Here is a 21,798-nt window from a genome sequence, read left to right as displayed (position 1 = left end):
TTCTTAGCACTGGTGCTTACAGGCTTGCACGGGCTTTCTTCCTCTTCCAACAGAAATCAACATTGGTAGATTTTAAAAAGAAAGAATAGTAAGAAATCCTCTCTTCCAAACACCCTAATGCCCGCTGTGAGCTGGTGTTAGGTTTTCAGTGGCAAGGGCGGCTTTGTTACATGCGCTGCTCTCTGAGCACTGGGAAGAAATTGGAAATGACCTCATTAATATCCATTTGACTACATCTGCATGCCTTTTGCGCTAATCTTTGGTGTGCACATTGTCTCCTACGCTAGAGCCCTCTGAGCATTCTGTGCTCATAACACCAGTGCGAATCGCCTCTAGCACTGGCGTTACGTTTTGAGCATCGGCCTGCAGGTCAGGCCAAATATCTCAGACAAACTAGGCCTTAGATTCTTTGCTTCGACTACAGCTAAAGCAGAAACTTGTAGCCTGGTAAAACAAATTAGCTACTTTCTTGAATGAAATCAGGAAATAAAGGACTTTTGTTCTACTGGATTATGCAGCATCACTGCTAAGTGAGGCCAGTGGCAGGAGGAGGGTGAGAGGCTCTATCACAGTTTGTGAGGTCTGTGATGGGAGAAAGAAAAGAGAGACTCCGTCTGTATATGAAGGGAGTAGTGATAGGAAAAGAGAGAGAGACTCCATCACAGTGTGTGAATTCATTGATGGGAGATGGGAGAGAGGCTCCTTCACAGTGTGAGGCCAATGAAGGGGAAAAGATACTCTATCACAGTGTGTGAATTCAGTGATGGGAGATGGGAGAGAGGCTCCTTCACAGTGTGAGACTAATGATGGGAAGAGATGGAGAGGCTGCATCACAGTGTGTGAATCCAGTGATGAGAGATGGGAGAGAGGCTCCTTCACAGTATGAGGCCAGTGAAGGGGAAAAGATAGATTGGCTCCATCACAGTGTGTGAATTCAGTGATGGGAGATGGGAGAGAGGCTCCTTCACAGTGTGAGGCCAGTGAAGGGGAAAAGATAGAGAGGCTCCATCACAGTGTGTGAATTTAGTGATGGGAGATGGGAGAGAAGCTCCTTCACAGTGTGAGGCTAGTGATAGGAAGAGATAGAGAGGCTCCATCACAGTGTATGAATTCAGTGATGGGAGATGGGAGAGATGTTCCTTCACAATGTGAGACTAGTGATGGGAAGAGAAAGAGAGGCTCTATCACAGTGTATGAATTCAGTGATGGGAGATTTGAGAGATGTTCCTTCACAGTGTGAGACTAGTGATGGGAAGAGATAGAGAGGCTCCATCACAGTGTGTGAATTCAGTGATGGGAGAGAAGCTCCTTCACAGTGTGAGGCTAGTGATGGGAAGAGATAGAGAGGCTCCATCACAGTGTGTGAATTCAGTGATGGGAGATGGGAGAGAGGCTCCATCACAGTGTGAGGCCAGTGAAGGGGAAAGATAGAGAGGCTCCATCACAGTGTGTGAATTCAGTGATGGGAGATGGGAGAGAGGCTCCTTCACAGTAATGGGAGGAGAGAGAGAGGCTCCATTACACTGTGTGAAGTGAGTGATGACAGGAGAGAGACTCTGTCATAGAGTGTGAGGCCAATGATGGGAAGAGTATGTGAGACCAGTCTAAGAAGCCAGTGATGAGAGGAAAGAGTGAGACTCCATCACAGCGTGTGAGAGTGGAAATGGGAGGAACGTGTAAGATCTAACACATCTCCCAAGGGATAGCTCACAGGGTCAGGACCTCAAATAGGATCACAAAAAGCATATTTGGGGTCACAACCTGATTGAACTCTCCATGCTACACCTCCGATGGGGGCCCACAATTTTATTTGACTGTGATTATGGGGTCACAGCAACGAAAAGATTGATAAGAACTGGGATTGCTGGTTTGGGTCCGATTGTTGTTCTTCTTTCCTTGCAATCCTATCTTAGGTTCAAAATACGACTCTCCTGGCCCGCAGGAAACTGGTGTTAGCTGCACTGTTCCAGAAGCTGGATAATGAGGGCTCTGGTTCTGTGGACTTGAATGAGCTTGAGGCCCAGCTTCTGAAGTACAAGGAGGGTGCAGAGAAGGATGCAATAATGAAAGGTGAGTGTAGCCATTTTGAGTAACTTGCCTAGTTGTAAAGTACTGTTACTGCATATTTTCCCCCGGATTCTAAATAGTTCAACCTAAGTTACACATGCAAATCCAGTCATATTCTGGATTAGCACATGCAACTTAATTAGTTAACAAGCCAATCAGTGCCAATAATTACCACTTAACAAACAATTGACATTAATTGGCATTAATTGGCATTAATTAGAATTTACACTTACAACTGTCTAAGCATATTCTGTAACATACTGCGTGTAACTTCTTAGTCACATAGTTGAAAAGGGGTGTAGCCATGAGTGTGGAATGAGAGGGTCATGGGCATTTCTAGAATCTATGCGAGTTGTTCTAGAATACACCGGGTCCACGCCTAATTTAGACATCAGCATTTACACCAAGTTTTACTTGACGTAACTGCCCGTGGCTAACTTTAGTCAGGTGGGCGGGCACTCAGCGTATTCTAGAAACCGTGTGGAAATTTAGGCTTATTCTATAAAGTGCACCTAAATTTAGGCATACTTTATAAAATACGCCTAGGCGTATTTTGTTTTTGCGCCAATTTTCTTGGCATGATCTATAGAATCTAGTCCTATTTGTCTCTGTGGGTAATTTTCAAAAAGAAACAATCTGGGCAATTCCTCTTTGAAGAGCAGCCAGAATGAAAGACGATAGCAAAAACACCTGTTATTCTACATCTGTGTTTGTGCAATGGCCCTGAGCTGGAATTAAAATTAAACGCTATGAGGCAAGAAAAAAAACTCCACTAAAATTTAAGACAATTTTTACATCAGGAGCAGGGCCGATCAAACCCAGTAAGTGGGGTAAGCGCCGCAGGGGGGCGTCTGCCTTCAAGGGCGGCGCTGCGGTGCTGCGCCGCCATACCGCGCCGCCCTTGGTGCTTTAAATCTTTAATTTACCTCAGTTCCAGCAGCTGCATCATTTGAAAGCCCTGCCCTGTCTCTAGCCTTCCCTCCCTTTGTGAGTTCGTTCCGCAGTCCCGCCTTCTGACATCATTTCCTCGAGGGCGGGACTGCAGAACGAACTCAAGAAGGGAGGGAAGGCTAGAGACGGGGCAAGGCTTTCAAATGATGCGGCTGCTGGAACATAGGTAAATTAAAGATTTAAAGCACCAAGGGTGGCGGGGGATGGGGGCGAAGGAGAATCGCTGGACAGGGGCAGGGTGGGAGAAGAGAGAAAGGAGGTGCTGTGGGGGCGGGGGCACGCGGGTGCCGGAGGGAGGGCGCGCGGGCGCCAACTCATAGTCTGCAGGGGGATGCCAGAGACCCTAGGACCGGCCCTGATCAGGAGCAGTTTAAAATTCAGCTTTCTACCTGCCCGCCATACGATCCTTTACTGCTGATTTTTCTATTGTAAAAATTCTTACTGTATCTGGAGTAAGATTAACGTAGGAGTTAAACTGCTGTGCTAAAGGATGCTGCAGCTTACTACATTGGTTCCAAAGTGGGAGACATACAGGACTGTTGTTATAAATTTGGGTCCAGAAAAAAATCCACCAAAGTGGATAACTCTGAAATCCCACCAGATGGAACAGCAGTAAAAGGAGTGGGAAAATGACCGTGGATTCCAGAGATGAGTCGGAGAGCCTGAAATTCTTAAAAGAAAATTTATTGATAAAAAAAGACTTACTTTTTTTTTTTTTCCGTTTGTTGCATTGGTTCACGCAACCAGAGCAGATTTTGATGTGGAACGTGATCATACGGTCTTTTTCAAGACCTCTATTCTACGTTTTTTGCTATAAGAGATTAGAGAAATTCCATCAAAAGACTCCTGAGGCAGGCCATTGGCTGAAACATGGTGCCATGTTGAGTCTTTTTTATCAATACATTTTCTTTTAAGAAAATCAGGCTCTCCGATTCATCTCTGGAATCCACGGTCATTTTCCCACTCCTTTTACTGCTATTATAAATTTGGGGCCTGATATTCAGCCGGCAATGATCAGCATTTTGCTAACCATCACCAACGTTAAAGCCAGAAATTCAATGTCGGGCCTGTTAAGTGTGATATGGGTTACCGCATAAAGGGGCCCTTTTACTAAGCAGCAGTAGGGCCAAATCGGCACTACCACAGGGGTAGCGCGAGCACCCTGTTGTAGTTTTGAAGTTGGTGCACGCTGTTTCCCGAGGTAGAAAATAAATGTCTATTTTCTACCGGGGGGGGGGGGGGGGGGGGCGTTCCCAGCGGTAATGGGCAACGACGTGCACTGTTCTCTTTTTCAGTTTCTACTGGGAGTTTTGTTTTCACTCATTTTTGTTTCAGATTAGGTGGTTGCCGGAAGGTCAGCATAGGTGGAGCTGGGAATATCGCTTTCAGTATTTCATCCTCCTGGAGTAGTGGCAGTAGATCTTTTATGATTTGTCTCAGCTTTTACAGCCAGTAGTGGGAGGCGGGGATAGTGCTGGGCAGACTTATACGGTCTGTGCCAGAGCCGATGGTGGGAGGTGGGGATAGTGCTGGGCAGACTTGTACGGTCTGTGCCCTGAAAAAGACAGGTACAAATCAAGGTAAGGTATACACAAAAAAGTGGCACATTTCTTGGGCAGACTGGATGGACTGTGCAGGTCTTTTTCTGCCGTCATCTACTATGTTATATATGTTACTACAAGGGGTAACCTCTCTGTGGTTTTCCTTTCTTTGTACTGTAATAGGTGTTCTCTGAGTGTTTTGAGGGAAGAGGCAATCTTCTTGGAGATTATTTTTGTTTGAATGATTCAGTCAGGATTTTGAGGTGTTTGTCTCTTGGGTCAGAGCAGATGCAGTGGTATTGTGTGACTTGGCTGTATATAATGGATTTTTTTATAGGTGAATTGTGGAGGTAGCCGCATCTGTCAGTCAGTTTCTTCTATATAGGTATTTTTATATAGCCATTGTGGATGGAGACTGTGGTGTCTACTAAGTTGATTTTCCTGTGCAGTAATCAATTTTGAATTTGATTGAGGGATGGTATGCAATGAAAGAACTGTAAAACTGAGAGTCTCTTCTCCCTCAGTCCAAATCATTAAAATGTCATCAATATGCCAGTAGTATTTTAGAGGTTTAGTTTGATATGAAAATGTCTCTTCCAGTTCTTCCATGAAGAGGTTAGCATATTGGGGTGCCATCCTGGTACCCATCGCAGTGCCTATGATTTGCAGATAAATATCATTATTGAAATGGAGGTAGTTGTGAGTTAGAATGAATTTTATTAATTTTATAATAGTTTCCGGTGTGTATTGGTGGTCCAGTGTGTATGTTTTAAGGAATTTATCACATGCACGGGGAATATTGCTGTATAGTGATTCTACATCCATTGTGACCAGAAGGGTACCTGGTGGTAGCTGCTCAATGTTTTCCAATTTGTTCAGAAAGTCTGTGATGTCTTGTATGAAGCTGTTTGTTTTGTGAACTCACCCCCGGATTCTATATAGTGCGCTGAAATCCAAGCATGTAACTTAATTGGCTTAACAAGCCAATCAGCGTTGTTAACAGCACTTAACAAGCAACAATGAGCACTATTTGACAATAATTAGAATTGATATGCACAAATTATTAAGTGTATTCTGTAATGCACTGTGCCTAAATTTTAATGCGTGCAGGCATAAAGGGGTGTGGTTATAGGCAGGAAAATGGACATTTCATGGGTGTTCTAAAATTTACGTGCATAATTATAGAACATGGCTCAGTGCGCCTAAATCTACTCACTGGGATTTATGCCATGTTTTTGTTGGTGTAAATGGATGAGTGTAGTTTTAGGTGTTGAGATTCCATCTACACATCTTGTTTATTCTGCGCCTAAATCTAGGCACCACTTATAGAATATGCTTAGGTGGAAATATTTTACGCACAGATTTTTTAGGCGCCATATATAGAATCCCCCCCCCCAAGGGTTTAAGAATCCCCTCTATAAGTCCAGATATTTCCTCTGTGAGTGTGCCAATACCGGATATGATTGGTCTGCCAGAGTTTCCAGGTTTATGGATTTTAGGTAACATGTAGAATGTGCCCACAGAAGGATGGTTTGGTATCAGTTTCTTTAGCTGTGGTTGTACTTGCTTAGGAAGTATTTTGATAAGATTTTTCAACTGTTTTGTATAATCCTGTGTGGGTAGTATGTATTGACTGAGAGTTGTCTGTGTACCTCTTGTATGTATTTGTGTGTGTCCTTAATCACTACACAAATCTAGGGGTTTGCAGATTGTGCAAGAGTGCCCTCTAGTGTCCACTTATAGTAATTGTACTATGGCTTCTGCAGAGGATGTCATGGTTAAGGCAGCACCACCACCGCACTTTTTTCTGCCTCCCTCACATTCATTCTCTAGTAAGGGTTAGAAAATTCAGCAGTGCATTTACACACAGCTTTATAATGTTTACTATTCAGTCAGCTTTATATTGAAAAGTTGTGAATTGTTTTTAAAAATAAAATATTCCTCCTTTATTCAAGTGTATATATCAGCAGAATTTTTTTTGGCTGTTGTTTGTTCTTTCCTTTCTAGATTTCATTTTTTTTATCCCTTTTATTTCATTTTTATGCTTTTTCTTCTCCCTCTTCCTCTCTGTGCGACTTCTCTACTCCCCCTATTTCTCTCTATTTTTCTCTAACATGGGGTTCACTGCAGAGTTGGTTGGTGGAGAACAAGATAGGAGGGTGATGGGTGTCTGTGACAGACTATGGTCACAAACAGGCCAAGAGCTCGGTTCCCAGGCACCTGACAGCAGAAGAGTCTCAAAGTTTAAAAGGGAGATCAGGCTATGGAGAGGCATCACCAGGAATCAGCAGGAACCAAGTGCCTGTCATGAAAGCAAAGCTCCGTTTCTAGGGAAACTGTCTCCCTTCTTTGCTTCCTGAAGTCCCAGTACCAATTTAAAGTGAGGCACTGGGATGACTAGTGCTAAAAGTGAATTCTATATCAGCAACTATGCGTGTACATGCTATTAGAGAATACTATGCACCCTACTTTAAGCACAAGCTGGTGTAAATGCTTGTGCCTAAGTGCTGATAGTTAAGTGTGAGTATTCTAGAACCCATAGGCATGAATGCTAGGCACTGCCCCAACTCGCTCATGCCTCTCCCAGGTCCACCCCCCCCCCCCCTTTGCCGTTGCATACTATGAATTTTGTACACTATTTATAGAATACAGACTAAGGGCAGTTATACACGCAACTGCAAGTTAGTGCCAATTAACACTAATTAAAAATTGTTAATGCCAATTAAAGTTATGCATATAATTGACACTATTCTATAACTTGTTTGCATAGCTTTGTGTGCTAAGCAGAAAGTAATGCTTGCGAGTTTATAGGATTTGGGGGTAACTGATGAGGGAATTGATGATAAAAAGCAGTAACTTTTATTCTCACTGTTTTGATGTATTTATTTTTGTTTGAATTTTGCTCACACCTTTTTCAGGAGCCCTGAGGGCTCACAATCTAAGTTTGTACCTGTGGCGATGGAGGATTAAATGACTTGCCTAAGATTACAAGAAGCAGCAGTGGCATTTGAACCACGCACCTCTGGGTGTCAAGACAGGTGCTTTGGCCACTCCTCCACTCCCATGTAGTGGACATTTGAAGTTAGCTGCCTAAGCTCCTAAGTGTGTGTGCTGTTTTCAGCTGAAAATTCATCTTAGTTTAGGAGCTTAAATGCTACACATAAATTTAGGCTTGCCTTTCATTTGCTTAAATTTATAAGCCTAGTGCTGAAAATCGGTGCTAAACTGCTAACCATTTTCCCTCACTCTAAATCTGTCCCTGTTGCCACCTACTTTTTAATAAGAAATAAGTGAAATTTTGAGTGTAACTTTAGACAGTCCAAGTAAATTTTAAAAGAGGCCAATTTAGGAGCATAAATCCATTGCTGTGCTATGCTACTGGGGTTTTATATCCCGCAAAATCCCTTTCCAGGTTCAAAGTGGGTTACAAACATAAAAACAGTCGTAATATACAGCTTATCTCAAAAAATAAACATAGCAGAATTATATCAAACAAATTTTGAATATTAGGCTCTTTTGTATTTACTCTTTTACTTATAATTTCAGACACTTCCCCTCTCCTTGCTCTCTCCCCCAGCCTACATTCCATGTCCAACCTCCCTGCCACCATACCAGTCTAAAGTAGAAGGGCACAGTTTCTAAAACATGAAGGAGCAGCAGAGTCGCTAGACAAAACAGTACATCCATAGCCTGCTCTCCTTTCTTTATGGGTTTGAGTGCTCACAGACTCATAAGCTGACTCAGAGGGGAGGGTGGCATGGACTCCCACCTGCTTAGCATCCTGGAAAGTGGCAATGAAGGAATGCAGATAGTGCATGATATTCAAGGAATGCCCACATTCAGCAGCTCTTAACCAGGTACTGCAGTATTTACTACTTGTGCCTGCATAGCTAATTGGGCAGACGGAACCACCTAAAATGCAGTCCTAACTATGGCTACTTAACTATGCAGGTGCCTGCACTGAATACTGGTCAGCACCCACATTACTTCTGGGTTGCTGATCTGATGTCCCTCCACCTCTTTCTGGGCTCCCCCTGATTCCTCCATATTCATCTGCAACCCTCCCTATTCCGATCGCCCCATGCCTTCCCCTCCGCATTTGATTGCCCCCTTTTTCTGATCCTCCCAATCCTCCTCACTTAGGTCCTCCCCACCCCATGAAGTTTCTGATCTCCCCCAATCCCTTCAGCATCAACCCTCCAATCCCCCAAACTCGCCCCCCCCCCCCCCGCCAGATCTGAGTCCCCTAATCCCTCTCCATAGTGGAGAGTGTGGAGAGAGGGGGATCAGGACTAGGGGAGAGGGAGGGTGGGCCAACCCTTTTGAAATTAGCCCCAGATCTTCAGTTCCGGTGCCCGGATATGGTGAGGGGCTAATTCTGCCTGTAGTGTGCTGTCCTGAAATGCCCTAAATCCTGCCCCCTTTCTGGATGGATAATTTGGGACGTATAGAGGCATATTTTCAAAGCACTTAGCCTTCCAAAGTTCCATAGGTTTCTATGGAACTTTGGAAGGCTAAGTGCTTTGAAAATATGCCTCTATAATGAATTATACCTCCAAAATTACTTGTTCAGCCCTGAGGAATTTATGAGGTTAGCACCAGCCGCTTAAGTGCTTTTGAATATTGGCCTTATCAAATCCTAAGTAACAGTAACATAGTAAATGATGGCAGATAGAGACCTGTACGGTCCATCCAGTCTGCCCAACAAGATAAACTCATTTTACATGGTATGCAAAAGTAATTATATAACCATGAGTTTGCCACAAAAAAAAAAATCACAGCAAGTTTTGTATTCTCTGACTCTTATCCGGAGAGCCTCTGAGAGCAGCAAATAATATCTCCATTTTAGTCACACCACTACTCAGTAAAGGGAGGGTACTATGGTTTGATACATGAAGGTTACTATGAACGATACCTAGAATTCAGAATCCCAGGAGACTTAAGAGTTGAGGTTGTTTTCTGTCACCAGATAGTTAGACATTCTTTGCTTTTCTGTATCCACTTAGGACGAAATGATCTGACATTTCCCCTGGGTCAGAGTGAGGGACTGAGATTATCTGCCAAGACCTTCCAAAACTACATTGAATCCATTATCAAAGAGCTCCCGGGTAACAAAGAGTTGGTGTTCGAGAAGCTGGTGGAATACTTGACATCGACTACAGAGCAGTCACAGACAGAGTGCCTGCGGGGGTCGGCACGCAGGAAGTGGCTGCAGCAAATCCTGCAAGCGGCTGAGAACAGTGCAGGGAACCTGGAGCCTGTGTATCGGGCAGTCTTCCATGCATTGAGCAAGGTGTGTTATGCAGCTGAGACTCTCCCCCCTCTGGGTCATCCTGTGCACTATCCATCAACCAGTGGTGTAATCACAGGGGAGTCTTGAGGACTTGGTCCCCCCCCCCCCCCACACACACACACATACACAAAATTTGGACTCAGGCCGCCTTGCTGAGAAGCAGGAAGTCAGCAGGATGCTCCATCCACTAATGCGGGCACTTCTGTACATGCATGCTGGCTTCCTCGCTACTCAAGCATTATGGGCGGGGACTCCAGCAGTGAATCTCTTTGGCTGGTGGAGCTTGAGCATCTCCGCCAGCAAAGGTATGATGCGCTGCTGGGGGGGGGGGGAAGAGAAAATGCTTGTTTCTCTTCAGTCCACCTCTGGGCCGCTCCAAAATTAAGTTCTATCTATGCCCCTGCATTAGGCTGTGCCAAAACCACCTCCTTATCTTCTGTGGCATGCATGGCTCCAGCAGCTGAACTTTTGGAATGACTGGGGTAGCTCAACCCAGCATCAACTAGCAACCACTGAAGGATTTTGCTCAATATTGCTGAAGTACCAATTCCATCAACTGAGCTAGTGCCTGTGTTCATGGGCTGGAGTCTCCACCCCACACTTCATTCTCTACAGGTATCACCAGGATTAGCAGGAGCTTCAGAAGCATCTGAGAGCCACAAATATCTGAGAGTAGCTCCACACTAAAACTGTGTCATGGGTGGCTGCCCACGAATTAGTCTTCACTTGTTTTCATTCTGCCACTGATCTGTACAAATAGTGAATGAAACTCAGGCAGGTTCCATGATGATGGACAGAGGAGGAAGAGGCAGTGGGTGGAACAGCTGCCTTCCAATGTGCTGTAAACTGATGTTTCATAGGCTCAGCTTTTGTATCAGACAGAACAAGCATCTAAAGGTGAAGTGTTCCCTGGTATAAAAAATGTATGGAGGTTCTACATATCTGGAGAAGTACCTGGGAGCTCTGTCCCCCTCCCCACCCACTCCTGAATACAGGATTGTCTACATAGAATGTGGGTTTGTTTGCTTTTCTAGATCAGGGGTTCTCAACCCAGTCCTTGGGACATACCCCACCACTGCCAGTCAGGTTTTCAGGATACCCACAATGAATATACACGAGATAGATTTGCATACAATGGAGGTAACAAATGCAAATTTATCTCATGGATATTCATTGCTCATAGCCTGACAATCTGACTGGCTGGGTGTGACCCAAGGACTAGTTCAAGAAGCTCTGCTCAAGATCAATTACTAATAGCAGAGGGATATCTTGTCTGGAGTTGTTGGCATGGCCTTAGTGCAGAAGTCAGTGTTTCTGTGTGCTCTGCTGGCTGCTGCTGAGGGACAAATCCTTCTTAGTAACAGCAGGATTTCTCTGCTTAGGATGCTGAAGCCCATGGAAACAACAAGAGAATCAGTGCCAGCATTGCCCTGCTGGAGAAGGACCCACAGGAGGATGAAAAGGCAGAGGTCTGGCTGCGATATGTGGCCTGCACAAGTGAGGATGCCCCGTATGTCTTGAATAAAATTCTTCGCAGAGACATGCAAGGACTGAGGTAAATAAAACCTGGTTAACTACTGTCCATTTATTCCACAGCTCCTATATTTTGGAGAGCCGCGCATTTGTTTGAAATCATATGGGAATTTTTCATGTTATTTTTAAGTAAAAAGAGAGGAAAAATTACTACTACTACTACTACTACTATTTAGCATTTCTATAGCGCTACAAGGCATACGCAGCGCTGCACAAACATGGAAGAAAGACAGTCCCTGCTCAAAGAGCTTACAATCTAATAGACAAAAAATAAATAAAGTAAGCAAATCAAATCAATTAATGTGAACGGGAAGGAAGAGAGGGTAGGTGGAGGCGAGTGGTTACGAGTCAAAAGCAATGTTAAAGAGGTGGGCTTTCAGTCTAGATTTAAAGGTGGCTCAGGAAATTTATTCCAGGCGTAGGGTGCAGCGAGACAAAAGGCACGAAGTCTGGAGTTGGCAGTAGTGGAGAAGGGAACAGATAAGAAGGATTTATCCATGGAGTGGAGTGCACGGGAAGGGGTGTAGGGAAGGACGAGTGTGGAGAGATACTGGGGAGCAGCAGAGTGAATACATTTATAGGTTAGTAGAAGAAGTTTGAACAGGATGTGAAAACGGATAGGGAGCCAGTGAAGGGTCTTGAGGAGAGGGGTAGTATGAGTAAAGCGATCCTGGCGGAAGATGAGATGGGCAGCAGTTTTTCTGTATCATCAAGAGTGCACGTTGTTGCACATAAAGGACTACATTCTGTAAATGGCGCTCAAATTTGGGCACCGAACGCTATTCTATAAACAGCGCTCCAACTTGGGCGCCATTTACAGATCTGCACCCAAGATTCACACCACCTGAAACCTAGTGTAAATCTTCACGCGTGAATTAGGCGCAGATCCCTGGAATTCTATAACACTGTGATGCATCTTTAGTGAATTTCCCTGACCTACCCATGCCCCTCCCATGGCCACACCTCCTTTTCAGTTATGCGCTAAAAGATTTGCATGCACATCTTTCCAGAATAACGGGCAGCACGATGTGCGCACAAATCCAAATTGCTCCCAAGTAACGTCAATAATTGATCACTAGCATTCAATTATTGGTGATAATTGACTTGTTACTTAATTAAACTGCAAGCGCAAATTGGGCACCTGCCCTCAAGAGCCATATATAGAATCTGGGGAATAGTGCGATGTGTTTACTTTGAGTGGCAGTATATCAAGTTCTAGTAAAATAAAATAAAAAAAACTAAATAAATATATATATATAAAGGTGCTCCATTCTATACATTATTGAGTAATGGAATTCACTATTTGAATAGTAAGCACACTCTGGCCAATATTCAGTCAGCACTGGGCAGCTCGCTGTCCGCCCAACACTACCGCTAACATTTGCCAACAGTTGATATTTTTCTGGCATCACTATAAGTCACTGCATTCTTCTGAATGTCACAGTTTCACCGCAGTCGATGAGGGGAAGCCCATTCATGCTCCCCGAGTTCAGTACCATGGAAACATCCACTTCTGGAACACGGAGCGCCTGGCAGAGGAGAGGAAGGGCTCACTTCTGGTGCTGCCATTGCAGGATGCCATTAACCGAACTTTTGGTACGCTCAGCATTGACACCATGCGTGACCCTCAGGAAAGGAACATCTTCTTGACCCATGAGATCAGCTTTTACCAGGTACGTATGTTCTGGGTGTGGGTATTTGTATTGTGTTTGTAGTACTATCAGTGTGTATTTCAGACTAGCAGTCACTTCCTGCTTGGCTATCTCATAGGTCACACTCTCTGCATGTGACTCCTTTCCCCTACTCACAGAGAGACCTTCCTAGTCTTGCTTCAGGCCCTAGTCACTTGCCATTTCCTTATTGGCTAGTTCCTCTCTTCTCCAGCCCCCCCCCCCAATCAGACTGCAGCCACCGCTGCAGCCCCCAACTTCCCCCACTTGGGCCGCCACCACCTCTCTGCCTCCTACCTTCCTATGTCTGCTCCTCTCTTGGTCTGTCTCTCTTCTGCTCCTGGGTGCCGGGACCAGGTTATCCCATTAATACAATAACTGGGTCCCAGCCAGTGACGATCCTTGGCTGGCTGCCACCCGGGGCAGATCGCCACTGCGCACCCTCCCCCCACCGGGTGCAGCGGTGTCTGTCCCCCCCACTGGGTGCAGCAGGACACCCCCCGGCACATCGACACCCCCCGGGTGCATTCTTACCTGCTGGGAGTAACCTGTTCCGGGGCAGAGGGAGCAGGCAACCAGCGGAGCCAACAGCCGCGCGGCTGCTTTCTGCACCCCTCCAACGGCGTGCACCCGGGGCGGACCACTCCCACCGTCCATCCCTCGGTACGCCACTGGTCCCAACACACAGGAGCAGAAGAGAATCAGACCTTGGCGCCAGTAGCCCTGTTGCAGAGTTATTACTTACAGTTGCTTACAGGCAGTGGTGTACTAAGGCAAGGTGGTGGGTGTAGTCCACCTTGTGTGTAGGAAATAAGGAGGCGCATTGAGCAAGTTGCAGAACCACAGTCAGCTGTGCTGGTTCCCTTCTCCTTCTGACATCAATTTCCTGTTCCAGCGCAGGAGACAGGAAGAGCCGACAGTTGTGCGCATGTAGACTGGCTCTATGACTGCTAAATGCACCCCCCCCCATACTGCCTGAAGAAGGGGGGAGGGTGATGCGCCTGGAGGAGGGAGGTGCTCTGCTCCAGGTGGCAACCAAGCTAGGTATGCCACTGGTTACAAGGGTAGTCTTCAGATGGTGGGCAGCTGCACCTAGGCAGTTGCCTATCTGTTGGGAATCTTACCCTGACTGTGATTTGACTGAGGTCTTAGGTCATACAATACTGACTGGGTATTCTATGGTTATATAAGGCATGTGCATTCTTTAGCGTGTGAGCAGCTTCTCAGTGCGGTCTCCTCAGTTAATGTATGTGAAGAGAGAGTGTATAATCTAATAACCAGCAGCCACACAAACTCTGGAATGAAATCAAGTCCACAGCATCATCTTAACTTATACAATTCTCACTAGGTCCTTGTTCTAGGGCACAACTCTGGGCAAAATTAATGCTTAATAAATAACAAAATAAGGTTGTGCCTTTGTATCTGACTGAGTTAATGCATTTCTTGACTAGCTTTCGGGAACGAGCACTCCCTTCCTCTGGTCAGAACAGAGTGAACAAACTCTGGAGGAATTCTGCATGTCCTGTCTGTCAAGCTGTGGATACGTACTCTCTTGTAGGATTCAATATCTGACGCCCTATGAAGCAAGTAATGCTTCTTAGCTTTGGCCAGAAAGCTCCTCTTTGGCCTTGTTAATGCCAGTAAGTCCCAGCTGGGCAACCAAATGTACACTTCATAAAGGAATAATGGGGTGGTGAGCGTTTTCTGACTGCCGCTGATGTTATTCCTGGATATTCAATGAGGGGCCATGTCCGAACTTTGGCACTAAATACCCAGTTTTTGTGGAGCCAGTTACCACAAAGCCAGTTATGTAAATGTTCAGAACTTAACCAGCTATGGGTTACTGCATAAAGATTTTATTTTTTTATTTGTTGCATTTGTATCCCACCTTATCCCACCTCTTTGCAGGGTCAAAGTGGCTTACAATACATCATGAGTAGTGGAAGAATGTTAGTAATAAACATTTAGTAAGATAGGACTGTGGTTTATGTGTCCCATTTATGTGGTTACCCTGGCTGGTTAAGTGCTGAATATCTACGCTTAACCAGCCCAGTGCTGACTCTGCCCCTAAAATAGCCAGTTTTCACTTAGGCCCTAACCGCTAATTTTCAACGGCGATAACCAGTTAAACTCCATTGAAAATTAGCGGTTAGCCCCGAACAAACTATTTAACCAGTCAGCAGCCATTTCTGTCTGGTTAAATTGTTTCGAATATCAACCCGAACGTGTCATTTCTTTTTCAAAATTGAGTGACAGTTCTTTAAAAAAAACTAAGAAAAGCTAGACTCCACCCAGAGTTTTCCTCACTGGGACTGGCAGCAAACCTCTCTCATATGTTGTATTTCACTACAAAAGTCAGCTAAATTGAGTCTAAAAGTTAAAATATTACACTCACTTTATGAATACCAGTTCCTTCAGTGTCTAGGCCAGAGCGTCTTGCTATCTTATTTTCACAAACAGCTCTTCCAGAGATGATCCCTTTTTCATGTCGCCTCTCTCCAGTGTGGAACCCCGCACTTTTTTAATGGAGTCTTCAGTGGCTTCACCAGAGTTCTCAAATTAAGAGCACGTTCATGCAGTTCTGACAAGATTTGTCTACTGTAATCTTTCTGTGCGAAGGTTGGTTTTAATGCTATTCTCTTCATCACAGACCATTGCTCTAAAGTCACACTGACAACCAAATGATGTTCTCTCTCTCCTTCTTCTTAAGGCCAGTCCATCAATCATGCCCTCCCTTCACCAGCTTTCACAGAAACTGAACCCTCTGTTAATGTTGTTGGGGATATTTTTCTTTCTCTCCTTAGGGAGTTTGCAACGTGTTTAGTACGGCCTACCATCATGTCCGGAACCGTCAGAATATCCTACAGCTGGTGGCGAGCGCCCTGGCTTGGATCTGTAACCGAGCACCCAACATCCACACTGTCACTACCTACATGATGGAACCTGGCCTGGAGAAGGTATTGAAGATGGAGGGTACAGGTTGGATGAGAGAGAGAGAGAGTTTGAGGGCGAGAGAGAGTTTGAGGGCGAGAGAGACAATTTACTGGAGGTGGTGGGAGTGGGGGTGGGGTGGGGTGTTGGTACTAGTGAGGGATTGTTCATTTGTGATCTATTCACAAGATTACATCCACACTTACATTCCATATCAGATTAAGGCTAATAAAAGTATGCAGAAGGATTCACATACCCAGATGAAAATTAGTCAAATAATTCAGTCTACAGGTACAGGCCTGCTGTCACAAATGTGGATAATGAATCACAATCAAACAGGAAAAAAATGTATTTAACTCCAGACAGGGGAACATGTGCTAATTTTATTTAGTCTATAGGGGGGCTGCCAGCATTGATCTGATCTATTTAGATGAACTTCCTTCCCTGGCGATCTCCCTGGGGGCTCATTCATTTTTAGCTCTTTCTGACAGGGCCTCCCACATGAACTACCAGCTGTTAAACAGCATGATGTCAATTTAGTACATAGATCAAGACTCAGCTTTCAACTATCTGCTCCTGACTAGCCCATCACTCTGTCATTCACTCTCTGCTCCTGCCTAAGGCCTAGCCCTTCACTGCTTGTGTCTGATTGCTGTGCCCAACGACTACCTCACCACCCACTTGTCAAACTCTAAACTTATCCACCTGTGGCCAAATCCTGGATCTCTGCATAAACTGGGAAGAACAGGAGAGACAGTTTATTCTAGGGGCTAAGCAGAATATATGTCCCTTCCCAGAGAAGCTTACAATCTAAAGGAGGACCTGGGGCAACGAGAGATAAAGGTCACAAGAAATGTTAGTGGGAAAATCAGAATTTGAACCCAGAACTTTCCCTATTTATGTGTTTTTCCAGACAGATGACTACATTTTGCGCAAAATGATGACAACAGATAATAACACGGGGATGTCAGAAATCCACCCGACCCCTGCCACCCTGCACAGGAAGGATAACCTCTTCAGGTCTGCTGATTCACGCTTTAGTGCTTCTCTGAATCCTCCCTAAGCACTTTGGTCTGATTATAGTCTGCCTGCATGTTTGAAAATGTCCCACTGCAGGGTGAGCAACCTGTGGCCTGCAAGACCATGGGAAGTATACACAAAAAAACAGGCCACACAAATGTCAATAACCAGAGTTTTGATGTCAGTGTTAGCAACTGTTTGGAAAAACAGAAGTCTAATGGTAATAATGTATGTTCATTCAGTCTTCACATTGAGTTTTGGTTTTGTTAACAGTGAATTATGGCACATTTGTTAATTTTCTGTGTGGCCCTCTGGGTATAAATGTTGCCTACCCCTGCACTGTTGTCTGACCTCAGGGCCACAGGTGTGGTGATAGTACCCAACCAAACAGAGCTGCCAAGCAACCAAGATCCTTGCAGGGAGATTTTAGGCCACCTCTGGCTTTCTGATACCCATTTTAATTGGTAGCAGTGAGGCTATAAATCCTACAATGCCCTGGGGGTACGTTGAAAAACCAAGACTGAGCAAAACATTTGTCAACAAGTGGTAATGCGGGGGGAGTTTCCTTATCATTCCAACTATGGCAAAAAGTTTTAAAATTTTTTTTTGTTTTATTATTGCATTTTTAATTTGATTTGATTTTTTTTTTTTTCTGTTTAGTCTGTGCATTTTGTTTTCTTTTGTGCATCTTTTTATCTACTGTCTGCTTTTCCTGGCCTAATGCATTAAATTAAAACCATGAGCCAGGGATGGATATGACTGGAATGTAGCTATGTAAATAAGGACTAGTGCAAAGTGAGAATCAGCCTGTTCTTGGGACCCTTCTCCTCTAACACCTTTGGTCCTTTTTCTGTCAGGGATTATCTTTTCAAGTGTGCTGACAGCTCTGAGGCCATTACAACAGATGCATATGGAGAACGGCACATCGTGGTCCCGCTCCGAGAGCTGATGGGCCGTGCTCTGGGGGTAATTGACATCAGCACTGGACAATGTCGAGAACTGCCAGCTCATGAGATGCTGGACTTACAGAAAATGCTCCAGATGCTGCAAGGAGCCTGCTCTGGTATCCTGGAGGAATCTTCTGGGGAGACCCAGAGAACTTTTGTTCTAGGTCAGTGCAAAGTTGAGACCTGGTGTGCTTGTGCAGAGGACAGAACACAGACCCCTAGCAGAAGCAAATCAGGAATGACAGATGAGGGACTCACCTTGTTTCTACTACTACTAATTATTTCTATAGTGCTTATAGATGTATGCAACACTGAACGCATTGAGGCGCCTACAAAATTGGCGCTGAAATCAGTGCCGACAAAAAATATTCTATAATTGGCGCATTATAGAATAGGCTTAGTTGATATCTCAATGCCTAAAACTACGCGCATCCATTTACACCAATGAAAATGTGGCGTAAGTCCTGGCATGTAGATTTACGCGCACTGGGCCAAATTTTACATCTACTTGCGTAAATTTCAGAACACCCACGAAATGCCCATTTTTGCCTGCACACGTTAGAAGTTCGGTGCACTTTGTTACAGAATACGCTTAGCGAGTTGTGCATGTAAATTCTAATCGGTGCCAATTAGTGCTCATTGTTGATTGTTAAGAGCTTTATCAACGCTCATTAACTTGTTAAGCCAATTAAGTTATGCGCATTGTTATAGAATCGGCACAGATCTCTAGGCGCACTTTATAGAACCCAGGGGTATATGCAGGTACTTTCTTTGTCTCTACTGGGCTCACAATCTGTTTTTTGTTTTTTGTTTTTTTGTACCTGTGGCAACAAAGGGTAAAGTGACTTGCCCAGGGTCACAAGTAGTGGGAATTGAACCCAGTTCCCCAGGATCTCAGCTCACTGCACTAGGCTACTTCTCCTCTCCAAGGGTAGCCCAGTTCCCTGGCTTTCTGTGGTGGCCCCCATGAGATGGTCGTAAGATGCTTCTTGGTAGGGCATAACAGATTCACATTCCCTATAGGAGCAGGCATGAACTAGAGTCTGTCCCTTCTTCAAAAGAAAAAAAAACCCAAACACATTCTTTACTTATTTTAAATGCATGGTGTCTTATATCACAGCCAAGGGAAAAAAGTGTCTGCAATAGGGCAGCTTGTAATCCTGCCTATTTAAAGGGCCTTTTTTAAAAAGCCTTAGTAAGCACTAATGCATCCTGTGGTAATTTTGCCATGTGTGCACGGTACCCACGTGCTAATTTTTTTTTTTGTGTGTGTGTGTAGGGGACGTGTCTGGAGGCAGAAAGGGGGTGTGTTCTGTGCTAATCAGTTAGCTCAGCCACATTGCCACTCACTAACTGATTAGCGCAGTTTTGGCCCAAAATAGGTGGCGGGGGGGCTCACGTGCTAATGTAGACATTAGTATATGGTCATTATTGAAAACTTCAGAAAATCAGTCATTTTACCCCAGCTGTAAAAATGGCCTTAGTGCACAGGAATAACCCTTGTAAAGGTGTGCCTTTATCCCTGTTTGGTAAAAGGGCTCCAATGCTTTAGGTTGTACCACAGCCAAAGTTTGTTTCTCACCACATGATGGCGCCATGAGAATGCACTATCCAAGGGGGTCACATGGAAACAACGCTGAGCAATCCAAAGTTTGAGTCACATTTTCTTTCCTTTTCAAACTGGCACACCGTGTGCAGATATGCAGTGTGCTGCCAGTCCATCCTTCACAGAGGTGGCTACATGCATGTTTCTAAAATGACATAACTGTAACTTCAAGGGTTTTCTTTGGCTGAAAGCTGTGCAGAAATAAAGGTTAACAGATAAAAATAAAAATGATAATGTGCTTCTTTTTATTGGACTGATTTCTTACAATTCTTGATTAGCTTTTGGAAGCTAAGGGCTCCTCCCTCAAGCCAATGATCTCTTAGCTCCCAAAACTTAGATAAGAGATGTATCGCACTAGTCCAACAATATTTTGTTGTTTTTATAGGTTAACATTTATTTTCGTGCATTCAGATGGACTTACATGGCAACCTCACAATTTTATTGGTAAACTATGTGGTGGAAATCCAGAAGTAGTTTTCTTCCCATTCAGACTCTGTGGTTTCTGGTTTTGGTCAGTGCAGGGTTCCTGGCTTCCTTCCTGGTACTTTACAATCCTTCTCTTGAGTCAAGGGCATTGCAATACCAGGGTTGGCACATAACCTGGCAAGGAGCAGGGATCAGGGACGCCACGAGACTGAACTTGGCCCAGAGCAGGGCTGCTGCTGCCAGGTCCTCCCCAGGACCGCTGCTGTGGCCCCCCCTAGGACCACCACCGCTACCTCCCCCAGACCGCAGCGTAGCTAGACCACAAAAATGGGGGGAGCCCAAAGTGGGATGGCACATTTTGCCCCAGCTCTGTGCCCCACGCCGCAACTCCGCACACCTTGGCTGGCGGGGATCCCCAAGCCTCACCAGCAGAAGCTTTCTTCTAGCACTGTTCTCTACCGCATTGCCTGCCCTGCAAGCATGCACAACGTGAGGGGAAAAGCAGCTGCAGGCATTGGCGTACCAAGGGGGGGGCTGTGAGGGCGGTCCGCCCCAGGTGCATGCTGCTGGGGGGGTGCCGCATGCCTGTTAGCCGAGTCCGCTCGTTCCCTCCCTGCTTCCTGTTCCGGGGCAGAGAGAGCAGCAGGGAACGAGCGGACTCGGAGCCGACAGGCGCATGGCACCCCCCCAGGAGGTAAAAATGCACCCATAGGGGGGGTCGCGCTGCACCCAGGGTGGTGTAATTTCACGGGGGGGGGCATGCTGCACCCAGGGGGGGTGCATCGGCGATCCGCCCCAGGTGTCAGCCAGCCTAGGAACACCACTGGCTGCAGGGCAGGCAATGCGGTGGAGAACAGTACTGGAGAAAGGGGGGTCTCCACCAGCCAAACCAGAGGTCCCAAAGCCCAGTGTTCCTCCCCAGGCTCTAAGGGGGGTGCGACGCCAGAGTTTTCTCTCCTGCTCCTGTTGGGACATGATCATCCGGGTCTCATCAGGAGCAGGAGAGAGACCGACCCCAGCGCTAGGCCCCCATTGGAGGCTGGGCCCATGGCAATCTTGCCTCTCGGCGGCCCTGGCTGGGATTGGTTGGTGATGGGATGCCAGGTGGCTTCTAATGGTACTTACTTATCATTGCAGAGGCAGAACACATAGGCGAGAACAAGCGGGTGGGGCTTCTATTCCACCGCTTCATGCTACAAGATCTAAGGGAATGCGTGCAGAAACTCGATCTACAGTCATTCGCCGAGCTAAAGAGTTACAAGCAGCCTCCTGCCCTGGTGCATGATATTCTGAAGGCCGTGTTGCTTCTTTTCTGCCCCCAGTGGGCTGGCACGTCTGAGATTGAGAGCTGGAGTCAGTGCAAACTAGTGAGTTTTCCTTTCTCTCACTCATGGAGAAATGATTTCCCATTCTGGAGACCTGCAGAAAACCAGCTCAGAGAAAATACACTCACTCACTCCAGAGATCCAAGTTTCCAAGTTTATTCAACTCTCTGGGTGCTAATCAATACAAATATTGATAATAAGAGAGAAGAAAGTGATATTGACATATGTGTGCAGATCCCAGTCACTCTAGTATAAGACTCAGTATGTTAAATCCACTTCTGGGGGATTCAAAAATGCTGTTATACAGCTCAGTGTTCATAAACCCACTCCAGGCACTAAAAGCGTAACTCTCGATGGAACCGTTAATGGAGTGGGTTTCTCCCAAGGGATTACTAGATCATAGCTTGCTCTTAACCAGGAGTGAGAAGGAGTGATGGGACTGGTTGTCGGCTGGGTGGGGGGGGGGGGCGGATTTACCCAGCAGATTC

General features: G+C 45.5%; 1 protein-coding gene across 1 annotated transcript in view; it reads left to right on the top strand.

Annotated features, from left to right (window-relative positions):
• The window catches only part of EFCAB5 (EF-hand calcium binding domain 5), an 85,526-nt gene that overhangs the window by 50,134 nt on the left and 13,594 nt on the right, over positions 1 to 21,798 (top strand). The window contains exons 14-21 of the mRNA XM_030185679.1: positions 1,914 to 2,070; positions 9,566 to 9,852; positions 11,235 to 11,407; positions 12,830 to 13,058; positions 15,860 to 16,012; positions 16,900 to 17,006; positions 17,864 to 18,117; positions 21,123 to 21,352. Of these exons, the coding sequence (XP_030041539.1) occupies positions 1,914 to 2,070; positions 9,566 to 9,852; positions 11,235 to 11,407; positions 12,830 to 13,058; positions 15,860 to 16,012; positions 16,900 to 17,006; positions 17,864 to 18,117; positions 21,123 to 21,352 (1,590 nt within the window). The remainder of the gene's footprint in view (positions 1 to 1,913; positions 2,071 to 9,565; positions 9,853 to 11,234; positions 11,408 to 12,829; positions 13,059 to 15,859; positions 16,013 to 16,899; positions 17,007 to 17,863; positions 18,118 to 21,122; positions 21,353 to 21,798) is intronic.

This window comes from Microcaecilia unicolor, chromosome 13 (assembly GCF_901765095.1).
Source record: "Microcaecilia unicolor chromosome 13, aMicUni1.1, whole genome shotgun sequence".
NCBI lineage: Eukaryota > Metazoa > Chordata > Amphibia > Gymnophiona > Siphonopidae > Microcaecilia > Microcaecilia unicolor.
Note: the sequence above shows the minus strand (reverse complement) of the source record. Positions and strands in the feature narration are given on the sequence as shown.